Raw genomic sequence first — 16,861 nt, forward strand, 5'->3', positions numbered from 1 at the left:
AACAGAATCCTGATTTGAATGTGTAAAGGCTTTGTGTCTCTTGGCTTTCCTGTGTTTTCTCTGTTGTCCTGGAAATGCATGGTCTAAGGAAAATAGATAGATAAGTGATACTTTTTGTTTAACATAACAGCCAGCCACCGTTCTCTTGTTCTGTAATCTGTGCAGCACGGAGGTGATTCTGAGTGGATGTTTCACATCGTCAAGGATGTGACGGTGCAGCTCAGGATGCAGCAGAGTGGGTTCTCTCTCTCTCTGCGAAGCTCGTCTACATATTTTGAGATTTTCCTAGTTATTTCGCCTAGCCATAGCTTGACTGCATGCTATGACTGTCATACTAATTGGCATAAGAGAACTTTCCTTATTGCAGTTTTACAGGTCTTCTGTGGCTCCTCTCAAGCAATCCCACAGCGGATACCGGGCCCATTTCTAGACAATTTCTAGAGCTAGATGAAATAGGTGGCATAAATCCACAATCCTTTTCCCCGAATTCTAAGTCCAAAGTGCCTCTGAAAATAGAGTGTCTTTTTTCCTTCATAAGCTATGAGAAGGCTCATTTGGGTAGAAGTGGCTCATGAGACTGATTAACATGAATCCACTTATTCCTTTGCTCCAGGTAGTGTGAATATTCATCAGTTTTGCTGCAAAAATAGTTGTGTGTTTGATTACAGGGGCTGCGCCAGCCCTAGCTACGGGTTTTACTTCATTTGTGGTATATAACTCTTACTTTTCTAAGACTAGAAACAAATCTGAATTCTACAACACAGTCTGGTTCTAGGAGTTTCGGATATTTATACATTCCAGGGAACCCTTAGGGGGACAGAGACTCCTGCAAGGTTGACAGGGTAATAATGCTTTTGCTCCTGGTAGCTAGTTGTGTGAAGTCTTTTTCTCCTCTTGAATCACTTAGGAGATTTCTTTTTCTTTTTCATTTCTTCCCCCACAAGAAATTCAGTCTTTATAAGGAAGCCAAAGCACAAATGAAGTTAATGTAAAGGCTTATAACTGGCCCCGGCTGGTGTGGCTCAGTGGATTGAGTGCTGGCCTGTGAACCTAAGGGTCGCTGGTTTGGTTCCCAGTCAGGGCACATGCCTGGGTTCTGGGCCAGGTCCCTAGCAGGGGGTGTGCGAGAGGCAACCACACACTGATGTTTCTCTCCCTCTCTCCTTCCCTTCCCCTTTCCCTAAAAATAACTAAATAAAATCTTTAATTTTTTTTAAAAGGCTAAAATGTACTGTGATCCTTAGGCTTTTACTAGAGCTCCATTCAGTCATTGGCTGCAGAACTGCTGAACCTAATAGATTGTGAAACATTTGAGAGATCCTAGAATTAACTGGGATTTGGTCAGACTTTTTAACCCCATACCAAAGAATATTTCCCGGTCTCCCCTGGGTCTGGGCTTATAGGATGATTCAGGTAAATTTTCTGTTCACTCCAAACTCTGGGAAATTCTTGATTTTTGTGAGATTGCTTTTACACCTCTGTATTAAGGATTGAGACGATTGCATGTGGGGCAGCAGTGCCACCTGGTGGACAGGCCCAAGAATGCTGCCCATGCTACAAGCGACACCTGTCAGTGGAATTGCTCTGTGGGCTGTTTGCTCTCAGGAATCCACAGGAGGTTCAAATCATGACACTTGTGAAATTTCTCATCCACAAGAGATTCTTCAAGGCAGACAGTTATTTAGAGTTGGGGAGATACTGGATTTTTGTTGGCATTTGAAAAAGTCAGAAAACATTGTGCACTTGAACATTTTCTTTTAGCCATGTTTTTCAATTTAAAATTGGTATTTTTATCTCTTATTTTATGGGAAAATAATGGACCACTTTCACTTTTAGTCAAATCTGGAGAACTCTAGTGGTTCTTTTTCCCCTACTTTAAGTGAAATTATGAAAGAAAGAGAAACCTCTTACTTTTTTATGTTATTTTTCTGTGACACCATTTTATTATTTTCTAAGTATTGCAAACTTGCTCAAAAGATGTATTTTCTGGTTAGGTCAGAGTGAGAGACAAGCTGGTAGAATGAATGACTGCTGAAGTGTGACATAGAATTACATCACCAAAGGCTGTGTCTTGTAATAAGTTTCATTATAATTTTGTCAGGGAAGGTGGATAGCCTCAAATGGCAATTGAATGGTAATGGTGTATCTTTTCTCCATAGAATATCATATATGCAAACTCAGTGTAACAAGGTAAAGCTTTCTTACATTTACCAGGCTAATTTGAAAAGACTTTGACTTCTGGCCTTGAAATTAACCTAGTTTATTTATTGTCATTTTGATTGATAAACAGTTGGCTGGGAGGAAAAAGACAATCTGTTTTGGGGAGTCAAAAGTTATACATGGATTTTCAACGGAGCAAGAGTTGGCTCCTTTAACCCCCATGTTATTCAAGGGTCAATTGTTTAGTGAACTGTTGTTGATGGGTAAAAACACTGTAACCTAGTAAAGTATTGAAGAGGAAGAGTCTTGTCCAGGTTGAGTCATCTTATCCACAGGAGTCATCTTCAAATTCCCATGTCTGTTAGTAGAACAAACAGGAAAGACCCAGACTGGCGTTTCCAGGTCTTTCTACGTACGGCTTCTCCATGGAATATGGTCTGACAAGCCAGCACAGTTTTATTATACAAGCCACAGGTGATCCAATGTCAACACAAGTGGAAGAAAAGCCACTCACACTGTATCAGTTTCCTATTAAAAGTGAATCACGGCTCTTTTCGTGTGACATACTTATTTCCACAGAACTCTACCTGAGTAAGGAGGATCTGAAAAAACTTCACGATTTTGAGGAACAGTGTGTAGAAAAATACTTTCATGAGAAGATGGAAGATCTGAATTGTAGTTTGGAGGAACGGATCCGAGTGACATCGGAAAGGTAAAAGACACATGTATTTCCCATCCCCAAATTACGACTCAAACCCTGATTCTACTAGGATGTCTAAAAAAGTACGAAGGTCTACTTCCCAACCCCAGAGGTTTGGATTCTCTAAGATGCTCTTTAGTAGCATATAATATTTGTGTAATTAGTGCATGTTTACTGAACATCTACTATGTTCCCAGCCGTCTTCTAGTTAGTGGAGGTAAATGGTGAATGAGAGACAAGAGTCCCTGCTCTCTTAGGACTTACAATCTAGCATGTACAGGTGGAAGGGTGAGGGGGATGGAGGAGAAAAAGTAAACAAGGAACCACATAAAGGAAATATGTAATTTATTGTCTGGCAGTAAAAGCAATGAAGAAAAATAAAGTAGTGTAAAGGAGTGGAAAATGATGGTGGTGAGGCGTCTGCCAGAGTTGGGGGTTGGAAAGGACAGTTTTGGGGAGCCTGGTGTAGACAGGTCACTCTGAGGTGCTCAAAGGGGAGAGACCCCAGGGAGCTGGGCCAGGTGGAGATATCAGGTGGCCTGACCGAAGGAACGGGAGCCTGAGGCAGCAGGGGTGCCGGGAGCTGCAGGCAGGCCCGGAGATGGTCCAGTGTCCATGCTGGTTGCATTGGGAGTCATGAAGGTCTCAGGACATCTGACCAGCAGTTAGTTGTACAGTGGAGTTGGTGGCTGAAATGGGTGAAGGGTGAAGAGAATTGGAGACAGCAATGGCAGACAGCTTTTGTGAAAAGTTTTACTGTGAGGGGAAGCAAGGAAGGATATGGGACATGGTAAGGTTCTTTTGTTTCGTTTCATGTGGCCACAGCAACAGAAATGTGGATCCTCTTGGAAATGACCCACCCACTAGGAGAAGCTGCAGGAACAGGAGGAGGGTGAGGTGGCTGGCTGAAGTGCAGTCCTCAGGAGGGGGCTCATGGAGCAGGTGGCCTGGAGAGGCTGTAGCTGGTGTGCTAGGTGATGCAGTGAGGGTTGGGGACACAGATCTCCAAGGAGACCACAGAGCAGAGTCATCAGCTGAGAGGGCCTGTGGGGCGGGGGGCAGTGCAGGGAGACCGTGCTGGGGTTGGAGGAGAAGATGCGTTGGGGAGAGTGAACATATTCAGCAGCTGGGATCGGATCAAAGCTCTTGGGGGTGGGGGGGGACTGCTGATGGTGAGAGCAAGGCGTTGTGTCAGAATAAGGAGGCCGGCATGGGCTGATGTGCATTTTTTGGAAGACACAGGGCTGCTCTTGTAACTGGAAGCAAATCGACAGACGCGAAATGTGTTCCTTCTGGCTATAAAATGTGTGCTAACCAGTGATGTATGTATTTCTCTGGTGTCAAAGAGTTGGGGGGTGAATCCTCATGTATGGCTTTATTTAAAACTGAATCACAGTTAGAACTTTCTAAATGGTTCACTGTGGCATGTCCTATTTCTGGGCTTTTCTGCTGATACCATATTCATGTAAACAGGTGTCCAGGAAACTGATTGAATTTCAGATCAAAATTGAATATGGGGGAAAATGTGATCATCAAATAAGGTGTGAATCCACAAAATTCTGTTTTACGGAGAAATATCTTGAGGCCAGAGCCCCGTGAGCTTCTCTCTCCCTCTCTGTCTCCCACACGTTCTGCCTCCGTTGCTGCGATGGCTCTGGGGGTGGCCTGGGTTGTGGGTTTTGTATGAAACATACCCAGACAGGGCTTTGCAACGGAGCCGGGATGGAGTCCTGCGTCTTGCCTGAGCTGCACATACTTGGGCAGATTCAGTCTGGGCCTTTGTGTTCTCATCTGCAGAATGGATGTGACAACAGACTGCCCTTCAGAGTCGTGAGGACTACCTGACAGGGTGCGGGGGCGCTGTGGACCGTCGGGTGAGGGAGTGGAAGTGATCTGCTAGTATGTGAAAAGAGGCACCCCAAATCCTGAGTATGATTTTTAAAAATGATAAAGGGGGATAAATATAATAGATGGAGTTGGGATTAGGATAATCCCCACTCCTGAAGACCATGAACAAGGTCATGAAGAGCCCCTGACCTTATGCTATAAACTAAGGGAGGATTTTAGGAGGTCAGCCATCTGGACAGATTCACTTTCTGGGCAGCTTCCTTCAGTCACAGGGTGGATGTGAGGCATCGGAACTGGAGCCAGGGAGACCATGCGAGAGACTGACGCAGCAGATGGATGAGTCCCAAGGACCAGCTGAATTATGGTGTCAGGATGGGAAAGAGGGTTTTTTAATCCCTTTGGGTGGCTTATAAACAGCAGAACGTTATTGCTCACAATCTGGGAGAGTGGAAGTCTGAGATCAGGGGTCCGGCTTGGTTGGGCAGGGCCCTCTGCTGGGCTGCAGACTTCTCACTGCATCCTCGCCTGGTGGAGGGGAGTGCTGTGGGTCTCTTTATGAGAGCAGTAATCATGAATGTTCCCCCCTTATGCCCTAAATCACCCAAAGGCCCTCACCCCTCAAAATGCCATCACCTTTGAGGTGAGGATTCCAGCATGTGAAATTCAGGGGGACACAGTCAGATATATTCAGACCTCAGCAGAGGGGGGTGAGTGAAGACCTATTCAGAAAGGGCAGTTCACGAGGTGAGTCAGGTTGGATGTGGACCTGGGGAAGAAGTCGGGTCTGGGATGACTGCCAGGTCTCTGGCTGGGGTAATTAGGTGAAAGGTGGTGCCACCACGATAAAGGATGTACACCAGGCATGGGAATGGAAGCAATGAGGCTTCGATTTGTGGAGCCTGAGATTCCTGTGGCACATTTCAACAGAGGTGCCTGGGAGTCTTTTGGCGTATGATTCTGAAGCCCTGGGACAAAGAGTGAGCTGGGCGAGGGGATCTGAGAGTGGTGACTTGCTGTAAGAAATCTGCTTATTGTCAAAAAGTGAAACTATGACCAAGGAAATGATTATGCTCAGAAAGCAAGCTGACTGGGGAAACTCGGTGGGCTGAGGGACTCTGACCCTGAGAGGTGCCAACGGACCCTGAGAGGAGCCAACGGACCCTGAGAGGAATATGCGTGGACAGGACTGAACTGAGTTGATCAGAGGTGCGTAAGGAAAACTAGGAGAAGGTAGTATTGTGAGTCAAGTGAAGACAGAGTGGAAACTTAAGAACAAGACATGTATTAGCAAACAAATCAGTAATAATAATAATAATAATAATAATAACAATAACCTAACACCATTAATCATCAAATACTATTATATTTCTCTCAGATTTTTTTCTTAGGATTGAATAGAGAGGGATTAGATGGTAGATGAATGTGTAGCTTCTGAAAAATATTCTAGATACTTTCGAAGGCTCTAGGATTTAATTATGAGGCTCTAATTTACCTTCAAAGCACAATCAGTCAATGTTCCCTCTTGATGGAGCTATTTTACCAGCCTTGTTTTACATGGTTATTTTTGTTGAAGTCATTTCTGGAAGCTCAGAAATGAGGTGTGGGAGGGAGGGAAGAATATTTTTCTCAGGTATCTGGATAGTCGTTTGAAGAGGTGGGGAAAGGAGATTAGGAGGGTGTTTGCATGTTGCCTAGATCATTATGTGGACTAACGTGGGCTGGGATGGTGGAAAAGGCAATCGTAGTACGGCTGATTCATGTCCGACTTTCTCTATTTCGAAACTCTGTCTGCTCTTTGACCTCACAGTGTAAGTCAGTGCTTCCCTCTCTGTTCTGTGGGGTAGCATGTTTATTAGGTATTTGTCCATATTAAGCATGTTTGGGTGCATTGTGCATCTAAAAATGCTACATTTTTTAGAAAGTTCAAGCACTTGAACATGCCGTGCAGTGTGACTTAGTAGAGAGTTAGTTTGAGCAGACCTGTCATTACTTGGCTGTGAAACCTTATAGAGGAACATTTGTGATTAAATACTTCCCTGCACGGGAAGTGTTGATGTGATTCACTTAGCACTTCATGGGACTCTCGGACTGCTCTCCTCCCTCACCGCCTCCCCCAAACCAAAACAAAACAAAAAACAAAACAAAGCAGAAGATCCGTGCCCAGGCCCCAGACGAGCTGCTGGAGCACCCTGTGTCACCATCGCGTGACTGGCCGTGGGACCGCTCTTCATGAAAGGGATAATGGTAATGCCCCACCTTATGGAGTTGGCATGAGGGTCAATAAAGCGATAATGTAGAGCCTTCGTAAAATGCCTGGCACGTAGTGACCACTCCATGAATATTATAATTGTCGTGATGATTATAATTATACTTGTTATAATCTCATTTGAAAATGCCTTGTCTGAAGGCCCACGATAAAACAATAACTATCCTGGCCTTACCTCCACCCTCAAACCTTGCACGGGGGGAACTAACATGATAACAATGTGTTTTACGTGTCAGAATGGCTGATGGGATGGATTAATGTAGTTTGCGGTTGAGGAACATAATAAAAGTACGTTTTACAGAGCATAATGCTTTGGAAAAAAATAAGTGCCTATAAAAGCAAGAGGACCTGATTTGCAGATGACCAGGTTATTTGTCTAGCGGGTCTCCATTGTAGCACGCTACCTGTTGCTGTGAATAGTGGCTGGCTTCTATTGTGTCCGTGCGCTGTGACTGCTGCTAATGGAACTTAATGAGTCTCCATTACTGCTGCTCAGACCGTACTGTTTTTGAATTAGATAAAACAGTGCACTGGATGGAGAGGCTCTAATTAAGCATATTTGGAAGGGAGTATACATATATTTTGTGTTCTTTCCCTCATTAGCCTCGTTAATTCTAGTTTGGCAGGTTCCAGAAGGTCAGGAAGCATTTGTTAAGCCTCTATTGAGTTATAGAAGTTGAATTCTATAGCAGGCATAAGAAAGAGAAGGTTCCACGCATCTAGACCGTAATAAAATGGAAAATACCACCCCCTGTATTATTTGATATGTGAAAAGCCCCCAGAAAGAAGAAGTGGGAGATTTCTCAACCAGGGGACTTGAGGGGCTTGGAAGGGAGGGGACGTCCAACGCTCCTTGGGGACGTGCTTGCCACAGCTCTGCGTGGTGTGATCCCCGCTTCTCCCAGTTCCCGAACAAGACGGGAGATCATTTTTATTTCCGCATCTGTCGTATCAGCCATGAGACTGTTGGTTAGATTCCCTCTCTTGCTGCTTTGTACTTTATTCCTATTTCTCAAAGATTTTTATTATTGAGAAATTGCAAAGGTTAGTCCCTCGTCCAAATAAAAGAATAAAACAAGAGGAAAAAGAAAGAACGATGTCATAAGCCAGAGTCCACTGTGAAAATTTTGTGTTTTTTTTTCCATTTAGTCTTTTATATATTTTTAGTTAAAATTATACAGGTTTGTATTTTGTCCTACCTTCCACCTTATACATCAAAATACGTCTTCAGATAATTGAACACTCTTTGTAAACATATTTTTAACTTTTGTTTTTCTACTTATGAAGTTTTTTTATGCCATATTGAAAAATATACATTTTAGAAGATAGCAGATATCTACATCCCCACCCTTACCATCAGAAATAGCCAAGGGAAATTATTATCAACAATATAAATATGATTTTAACGGCTTCATAATATTTTACCTCATAATGTAAAGAGTATATGTGTACTTCAAAGTAGTGAAATTCGTTATGTGTGTTGCTTGGTTGAGTGCTCCAATGTTGCACCCTTCTCTGCTTACCCTGTGCGGTTGAAGGTTTTACTGTTTCCCTACCTTTCGTACTTTATATTTTGCGAGTTGTCTGTGCATGTCTTTTGCAGTCTTTGTCGTTTTTTCACAACAATTTGTAAAAGCTTTTGATTTATTAAGGGATACAATTACCTCATCACATTTGTTAGAATAAGTTCCAGCTAATTTTTCTGTTCTAAAATTTTATATTATATTTTTATGTGTATAAGTTTGTTTTTATGTAACCAAATCTGATATATTTTGTAATTTATTCTATTTATTATTAGGCTTAGACTTATTTGTTTCCTAAGGTTGCCATACAGAGCACCAAAAACTGGGGGTCTTATAAGAACAGAAATTTATTGTCTCCCAGTTCTGGAGGTTAGAAGTCCAAAATCAAGGTGTTGGCAGGGCCATGCTGTTTCTGACGGCTTCAGGGGAGCTTACCTCCTCCGGCGCCTGAGTGTTTGTTGTAAACCCTTGCTGTCTTGGATTTGTGGATGCACCATTCCAGGTGTGGGGCAGTCTTTTCCCTGTGTATTTTTAGATCATCTTTCTTCTGTATCCAAATTTTCCCTTTTTATAAGGACACTGGTCATACTGACTTAGGGCTCACCCTCATGATCTCATTTTAACTTGATTACCTCTGTGAAGACCCCATTTTTTCAAATAAGGTCACATTCTGGGAGCACTGGGGGAGGTAAGGACTTGAGCATGTCTCTTTCGGCAAACACAAAACAAAACCCATCCCCATACTGAGATATTTACAGAGATATATACAGATAAATATTAACCAATATTCTCTTTCTTTATCTTTCTCTAAATGAAATCAATTGTTATATATAATTTGACCCTACTTGCAATTTAGTTCTATATTTGTATAGCAAAAAAAATTTTTTTTACATAAATCAGTGGCTGGGCATCATAGTGTTTGATTAAATTATTCAAAGTAATTTTAAAAAATTTTCCTAAGGTTTTTTCTGAATGTAGATCTCTTAAAGTATGTTTTGTTTGAAACTTGGAAAGCCAATTTGAACTGTAGATTTGGATTCTTTTAAAGATCTATAAAATCTTTTTTAAAATGGCATATTTGTGTATTGGTGCTGTTCCTATTATTCTGTTTTTTTTTCCTTAGGATCTCCTTTCCTTACCACGATTGCCAATAGGAGATGTCCAAGTGTTTGCTATATAAAGTAATGAATATATAGGTTAATACAAATGGGCCGATTGGTGATGTGATTGGAGGGGTAACTAACAGGAAGCTGGAACCATGGCTCTGAAATATTAGAGATAATGGCTAATGTAGATTTGTAGTTTTTCTGCATTGGGGTGATAGTGGAAGTTGTAGCAATGGGAGAGATCACCCGGAATAGGGTATATATTGGCAGCAAAAGATGGCAGAAGATACACCTAACTTGGGGAACCGACTTGGGTTGAGGAGCCATCTAAGGATGGAAAAAGGACAGGAAAAGAATAAGGCAAATTCCCATTGGCTTAATGTGTTTATTGGTTTTCTTCCTCCCTTCACTATTAGGGTTACGGAGATGTACTTCCAACTGAAAGAAACGAATGAAAAAGTGTCTTTTATAAAGGACTCCTTGCTGTCTTTGGACAGCCAGGTGGGACACCTGCAAGACCTCTCTGCTCTAACAGTAGATGCCCTAAATGTTCTGTCTGCTGTTGACACCATACAAGAGGATGAGGCTCTGCGGGCAAACAGCAAGCTTTCTACCGGTAGAAAACTTTCCCACAGCTGGAGCAATGTCATCTGTGCAGAGGTTCTAGGCAGCCTGGAGGAGTCTGGGCAGAAGAAATTCCAGTATTATAGCGTGCCTTCTACTTTGCTGCAGAGCCTGGCCAGAGGCCGGCATCCCCCGAGAGTGCAGAGGGGGCCTCTTATTGAGATGACAGACAGTCAGAGAGAGACTTCAAATGTAAGCAATGACCAGGAAGAGCAAGAAACAGAAAATAGGATAGTTGCTACTTACCTTGGTGGGCAAACACACCCAAAGTACAGCCAGTTTCTTCTGGTCCCTTCTTATCTAAAGCAAGTTCCTTTTTCTGCAGAAATTGACTTGCCTCTCTCTAGATTATCCGTGGAAGCAGGCATAGGTGTGCGGGCAACTGAACTGGTCACCCAGAATGCAGTCCCTGCTCATCGGACTTGGCAGACCCCAGGCATCTCAGCCCAGGGCTCAGTGGCTGAACACAAGGAGCAGCACAAGCCAATTGTTCAAATACCATCCAGACAAGAGAGGGGAGAGCAAGTTCTAAACACTTTGCTTTGCACACCTGTACCCATAAAAGCGTCCTCCCTACCTTGCCAAGCTGAGAGCATGCGCACTGGAGGTGGATATGTGAACTGGGCATTTTCAGAAGGTGATGAAACTGATGTGTTTAGCATCAAGAGAAAATGGCAAACCTGTTTGGCCTCCACTTGTAACAGTAAGTCCGAGGAGAGTGGACAGTGCTGGAGGCAGATCTGGGGCAGATCCCTCTCTGATAACGCGACAGCTCTGGCCTGGAGTAGTGATGGCTCAGAGGTGGGACCCAGGCTCCAGCCAAGCACACCCTTTTGGATCGATCCTCTCCACAGAGACAGGCCCTTCATTAGGAGTCAGAGTTTGAAATTCCACAAGAAGGAGAAATTGAAGACCTGTAAGATTAACAGTAAGAAGTAAACACTTTTAAAAAACAGTATTAAATTCTTTGCATTGCTACTATTTTCTAAAAGTCTGTGACTTTTAAGTGTATTCTCATTCTCCTCATTCTCTCGTCCTTTCCATAAAACAAAATACTTCCCCCTGCCATCTTCAACTTTTTCATTTAACCCATTTCCCTTACAGACATTTCAAGGTCTTCAGAGGTAGGGCAGTCAGCATGGACCAAAGCAAAAATGCTAACCAAGGACCGGAGACCGTCGAAGAGAAAGAAGAAAACCCAAGAACTGCAGGTGCCAGTGAGTATCTTTTTTGTTTTTGGCAACTGAGGGGGTAGCCAATCTTAGCTTGTTTTCTCTTTATTCTAAGGTGTCACGTCCAAAAATTAATGTTGTGAAGATAGAGATTTAAGAGTCATTGGACTGGGTATGCCACAATTCATTTCTCAGCTCACATGGCAAAGGACCTTTTTCTTCTTTTCAGTTTTTGGCTGTTCCAGGGAAAGCTGTTGTGAATGTTGTGTACATGGGGATATAAGTTTCAGTTTCCCTCTGGTAAATGTTTGGGAGTGGAATGTCAGAGGCATGTTATAAGCAGTTGTTTCATTTTGGAAGAAACTTCCGAACCGCTTTCTGAAGTGGTTGTATCGTTTCCCATCCCCACCAGTCTGACTAGTAGCTCAGTGAGCAGCCCGAGGATCCGCATCCCAGCCAGTTCTCAGTGAATTCAGGCCTTTCAGTTTTAGCCGGGCCAGTGGGTTGCAGTGGTATCCAGTAGAGGCCTGATTTGCAGTCACAGTAACTAGTGCTGCGAAGGATCTTTTCAGGTGTGGATTTGCCACCCATGTATTTTTGGTGATACGCCTGTTCAAAACTTTTGTCCATCAAAGAATTGGGCTGTTATTAAGTTGAAAGATTTTTTTTTTACTATCTTTTACATTTAAGCCCATTCATTGTTGGATATGTTTTGAAAATATTTTCTCTCAGTCGGTGGCTTGCTTTTTACTTATATAAATGTCCTTTGAAGCATGTACATTATTATTTTGACGAAGTCCAATGTTTGATTTTTCTTTTATTGATATGCTTTTTATATGACATTAAAGAAATTTTCCAAACTCAAGATCCTTAAGTTTCTCTTTTATTTTCTTCTTGGAGTTTTATAGTTTTTGCTCTTAGATTTAGATCTTGCATCCATTTTGAGTTAATTTTTGTACATGGTGATAGGTAATATTTGAGGTTCTTTTTTTCCTTAAATACAGATAACAAATTTTTCTCCCTCTATTTTTTTTTGTAAAAAGTTGATCGATTTTTTTCCTATTGAGTTGTATCAACCTATGATTGTGGGCACCAACTTGAGGCCAACAGGAATTCCCACTTTGGGGTTCGGTGAAGAAGAAAACATTATTCCTTGCGAACAGCTCAGTTATGAAGCAGCATGGCTATGAGACAGCATGACTGTGAGGAGGCCCTGGTGTGGGGCCCCTTTCTGGCTAGACAGCTCCGCTCTGCTATCCTGCTCCGGTCTGGTTTGGTCCACTCTGCCCCTGTGCTGGTCTGCTCTGCTCTGCTCTGGAAAGACAGCATGGGTGTTTCCGCTTCAGCAGAGGAAGTGCAGTCTGCAGTCTTCAGTGAAATGGGCAAGTGTGTTCTCTGAGCCAGAGGGGAGCTGACTTAGACAGAAGTCCCTGCCCCTGGTCCCTGATTGGTCTGTCCTCACACAAATGAGAAGTCTAAATTCTTATGGTTCGAATGGTCCAAAAAGCATGATTTTGACTGGTCAGAATAAAGCTGATCTGATTAGTTGGTGAAGATGCTGATAGGGGCTATCGCTGTGCAGATCTAATTGGATGGGAAAAGCTTCAGTCCTATTGGTTGAAATACAATTCCAGGAACTCTAATAAAGGGTGGTGCAGATGCTAGGAACACAGTGCAAGAAGGCAGTTTAGTGCAGGAAGCAGGTTGCTTAATGCAGGCTTCTTCCTGAAGTATGGTTTGCACCAGAGGCCCGTGTGTAGAAATGGTGGAGAGGCAGTTTTTAAAATTTGAGCCCAGTTAGCCACCAGAAATGATTTATAGTAGGCATCTTCTTCCTCAGACTCAACAGTTATAATAGGAAATTATTGCACATTTTTGGAAATTAATTGAACAAATATCGATTGACCGTGTAGATCCACAACATATGTGAATCTATTTCTGGGCTATATTCTATTCTATTTTTTTGTCTGTTTATTCCAATGTCATACTAGCTCAAATATCATAACATTATTTTATAGTAAGTGTTGAAAACATGTACTGAAATCAGTGTTGTTTTCTATAAATGAAGATAGCTTTACTTTTTCTTTTCAAATCCGGACGTGTTTTATTATTATTTTTTTTCTTGCCTGGTTACACTGACCAGAACCTCTAATACCATACTGAGTAGAAGTGGGGAAAGCAGATGTTCTTTCCTTATTTCTGCTCTTAGGAGAAAAGCATTTACTAGTCTTTTACCAGGAAGTAATGATTTACTTCTATTTTAGCTATAGGTTTTTGTGTAGATGTCCTGTATGAGGTTGAGGAATTTCCTTTCTATTTCTTGTTTTTAAGAATTTTTATCATTAATGGAAGTTGGCATTTGTCAAATGCTTTTTCTGCACCTATTTCTATGATCAGATGATTTTTCCTTTTATTATGTTAATATAATGAATTATACTAATCAATTTCATAATGTTAGAATTAATGTTTAGAATATTAGTTTTTCTGGTGTGAACCCCACCTGGTCATGAGGTATCTTTTTTACATTCATTTTACTATTCATTTTACTGAAATCTTGGTAAGACTTTTTGCATCTGTATTCTGGAGGAATATTTGTCTTTAGATCTCTTTTCTTGTCATGTGTTTGTCCTGTTTTGGTATCAGGAGCCCTCTAGGGTCACTGACTGAGTTGGGCAGTGTTCCCTGTTCTTCAGTTTCCCGAGTAAGTTTGTATAGAATTGGTATGATTCCAACCTTGATTGTATAGTAGAATTAATCAATGAAACCATCTTTGAGGGAAAGTTTTAACCTACAAATTCAATTTGTGTAAGGAGGTTCAGGTTATCTGATTCTTTTTGAGTGGGCTGTGTTTGTATCTTTCAAGGAATCTGTCCACTTTACCTGAGTTGTTGAATTTACTGGCGTAAAGTGTTTATAGTATTTATCTTATCCTTTTACTGTCTGTAGGGTCTGTAGTGACATCACTTCGCTCATTCCTAATGTTTTTACATTTGTGGTTTTTATTTGTTTGTCTCATGATCAGTTTGGCTACAGTTTCTCTGTTTTCAAAGAATCAACTCTTGGTTTCATTGATTTTGCTCTGTTGATTTCTGCTCTTATCTTTATTGTTTTTTCTGTTTTGTTTACTTTGGGTTTAATTTTTCTCTCTTTTTTTTTTGTAGTTTGTTCAGGTAGAAAGTTTGGTTATTGATTTGAGACTTTCTTCTTTCCAATACAGGCATTTAGTGCTATGAAATTCCCTGTAGTCATTGTTTTAGCTATATCTTATAAATTCTGATGTATTATGTTTTTATTTTCATTTAGTAAATCTTTTCATTTATTGTTAGGAAGCCTTAGATCTGAGTTAGCTGTTTTAGGACTACACCTTTCATGATGTTAATGTCCTGCTTCATTTTTCTATTCTGCATATTTTTTCTTTTTTTTTCTGAAGATTATTTATTTATTTATTTTTAGAGAGAGGCTAAGGGAGGGAGAAAGAGAGGAGAGAAACATCAATGTGTGGTTGCCTCTCGAGTGGCCCACACTGGGGACCTGGCCCACAACCCAGGCCATGTGTCCTGGCTGAGAATCGAACCAGTGACCCTTTCTTTGGCAGGTCTGCACTCATGAGCCACACCAGCCAGGGCTCATATTTTATATATATTTTTTTTCATGTAATAATCTCAATGCATTTTTTAGTATGATTACTTTTATGTTTTAATTTTATTTTCCAATTACAGTTTACATTCAGTATTGTTTTTTATTAGTTTCCGGTGTAGCATAGTGGTTAGACAGTCATATACTTTACAAAGCGTTCCTCCCAATATGTTCAGTACCCACCTGGCACCACACATAGTTATTACAATATTATTGACACTGTTCCTTATGCTGTACTTTACACCCCTGTGATCTCGGTGCATATTTATTTATTAAGAAAGGAAGGGAGGGAAAAAGACAGGGAGGAAAAGAAAATATCGATGTGAGAGAGAAACATCGATTGGTTGCCCTTCCATATGCATGTTCCCCAACCGAGACCAAACTCATTGCTCTGTTTAGAAAGGGTGGTTGAAGCAAAGAGGTAAATGTATTTAAAATGATGTGAAATCACCTTTTGGGGAAGAGATTTAGCTTGATAAAGAAGGCTCTTTCAGAGAAAATGCCATGAGTTGCTGGAATCCTATAAAATATAAATTAAAGTAGATTTATTCTTTTTGGAAAGAGTCAAAAAATGGCCAGATTTCAACTAGGAAATACAACTCAGTTCAAGTACTAATAATTTGTATTTACTTATTGCTTTGTGGTTTATCAATTTACCCCATTTCTTCTCTGTCCCTGGGAAGTACATAAGGCACCATTATTGTTGGCTGTCTATTATTTTAATGATAAAGGGAATGGGACTCATAAACATTGAGTAATTTGCCCAAGTTCATGTAGCTGCTAAGTGTCAGAGTGAGAATAGCAACACAAGTTCTTTTGGATCCAAGCCCTGTGCTTCTTTCCCCTCTGTATTACTCACTTTCAAGTTGTGGTCTCATCAGTGTGGAAACTTACTAGAGATTCACGTTGTCCCTCCCCGCAAGACTTGTGGCATCACGGACTGTGGCGGGGGCTGGACCAGGGATCTGTGGTGGACTACTGCCCTGGGTGATTCTGACGCGCACCTATATTTGAGAAACCCTACTTCCCACCCTGGTTCTCGATTGTGAGGGTGATTAGAACAGCCACACACTTGCTTGTGAGCCGTCAGCGTGAGTCCCGGGAGTTCAGGGCTCCCTTTTTATTCTAATGTGCAGCCAGTGCTAACCACCAGTGCTCTTCGCCACGGTCCCTCTGTTAATGTGACAGTGTTTTCAGGTTACTGTCACTGTTTTCCACTGAGTGTCTTTGTCTCCAGGTCATAACGATCGATGCCTGCTTTCAAGGTGACAAGTCAAATTCAGAGCCAGGAGAAAATACCATCTCCGAAGAAGAGAGGAGCGACAAGAACTGGCTGACAGTGTCCAAATTTAGTCAGTTAAGTATGTGACAGTGTGCGCTCTTGGGTCCCAAGGCCTCTGGTAGGGTCCCGTCAAGCCTGAAGTTGTTTTGTGGGGAGAAGAGGGAATGAGAGGGTGGCAACACCCCTTAGGAAAATAGCTTTTTTCTTTTTTTAAAGTTTTTTGAGAGGGACAAAATTTCCATGTGTTTAATGAAACAGTTGTCACAATCTAGAATAGAAAAATTAAGATTCAGGTAGCCTTTTTTATTCAGAGCTGTTGAGCCTGGCTCAGTGTTCATTAAGTCTGATTTATGGAGGTGGGTGTCTAATTTTACAGTCTTAGGTTCATGTTACATTAATCTGGACACTTACAAAGAGCTCAGTGGATTGACTTGTAGCTGGTTATGCACTACTGTTCACAAATAGTGTTTGTTCCATGGGCAGGTATCCCTTAAGCTTAATAATAATGGTGTGTGTCGAGTGTAGAAGGTGGGCCAACTAGGTA

The 16,861-nt window shown here is 41.6% G+C and overlaps 1 protein-coding gene across 8 annotated transcripts in view; it reads left to right on the forward strand.

Moving 5' to 3' along the window:
• The window catches only part of TRPM6 (transient receptor potential cation channel subfamily M member 6), a 150,696-nt gene that overhangs the window by 105,107 nt on the left and 28,728 nt on the right, over window positions 1-16,861 (forward strand). For 7 of the 8 annotated variants that reach the window (XM_037030310.1, XM_037030308.1, XM_037030309.1 and 4 more), the window contains 4 exons: window positions 2,740-2,872; window positions 10,020-11,155; window positions 11,332-11,444; window positions 16,273-16,396. In XM_037030310.1, coding sequence (XP_036886205.1) covers window positions 2,740-2,872; window positions 10,020-11,155; window positions 11,332-11,444; window positions 16,273-16,396 — 1,506 coding nt within the window. The remainder of the gene's footprint in view (window positions 1-2,739; window positions 2,873-10,019; window positions 11,156-11,331; window positions 11,445-16,272; window positions 16,397-16,861) is intronic. The other variant, XM_037030313.1, reaches the window with a different exon arrangement.

Source organism: Sturnira hondurensis, unplaced genomic scaffold (genome assembly GCF_014824575.4).
Source record: "Sturnira hondurensis isolate 20B ecotype Veracruz unplaced genomic scaffold, ASM1482457v3 Scaffold0020642, whole genome shotgun sequence".
In the NCBI taxonomy this organism is placed as follows: domain Eukaryota; kingdom Metazoa; phylum Chordata; class Mammalia; order Chiroptera; family Phyllostomidae; genus Sturnira; species Sturnira hondurensis.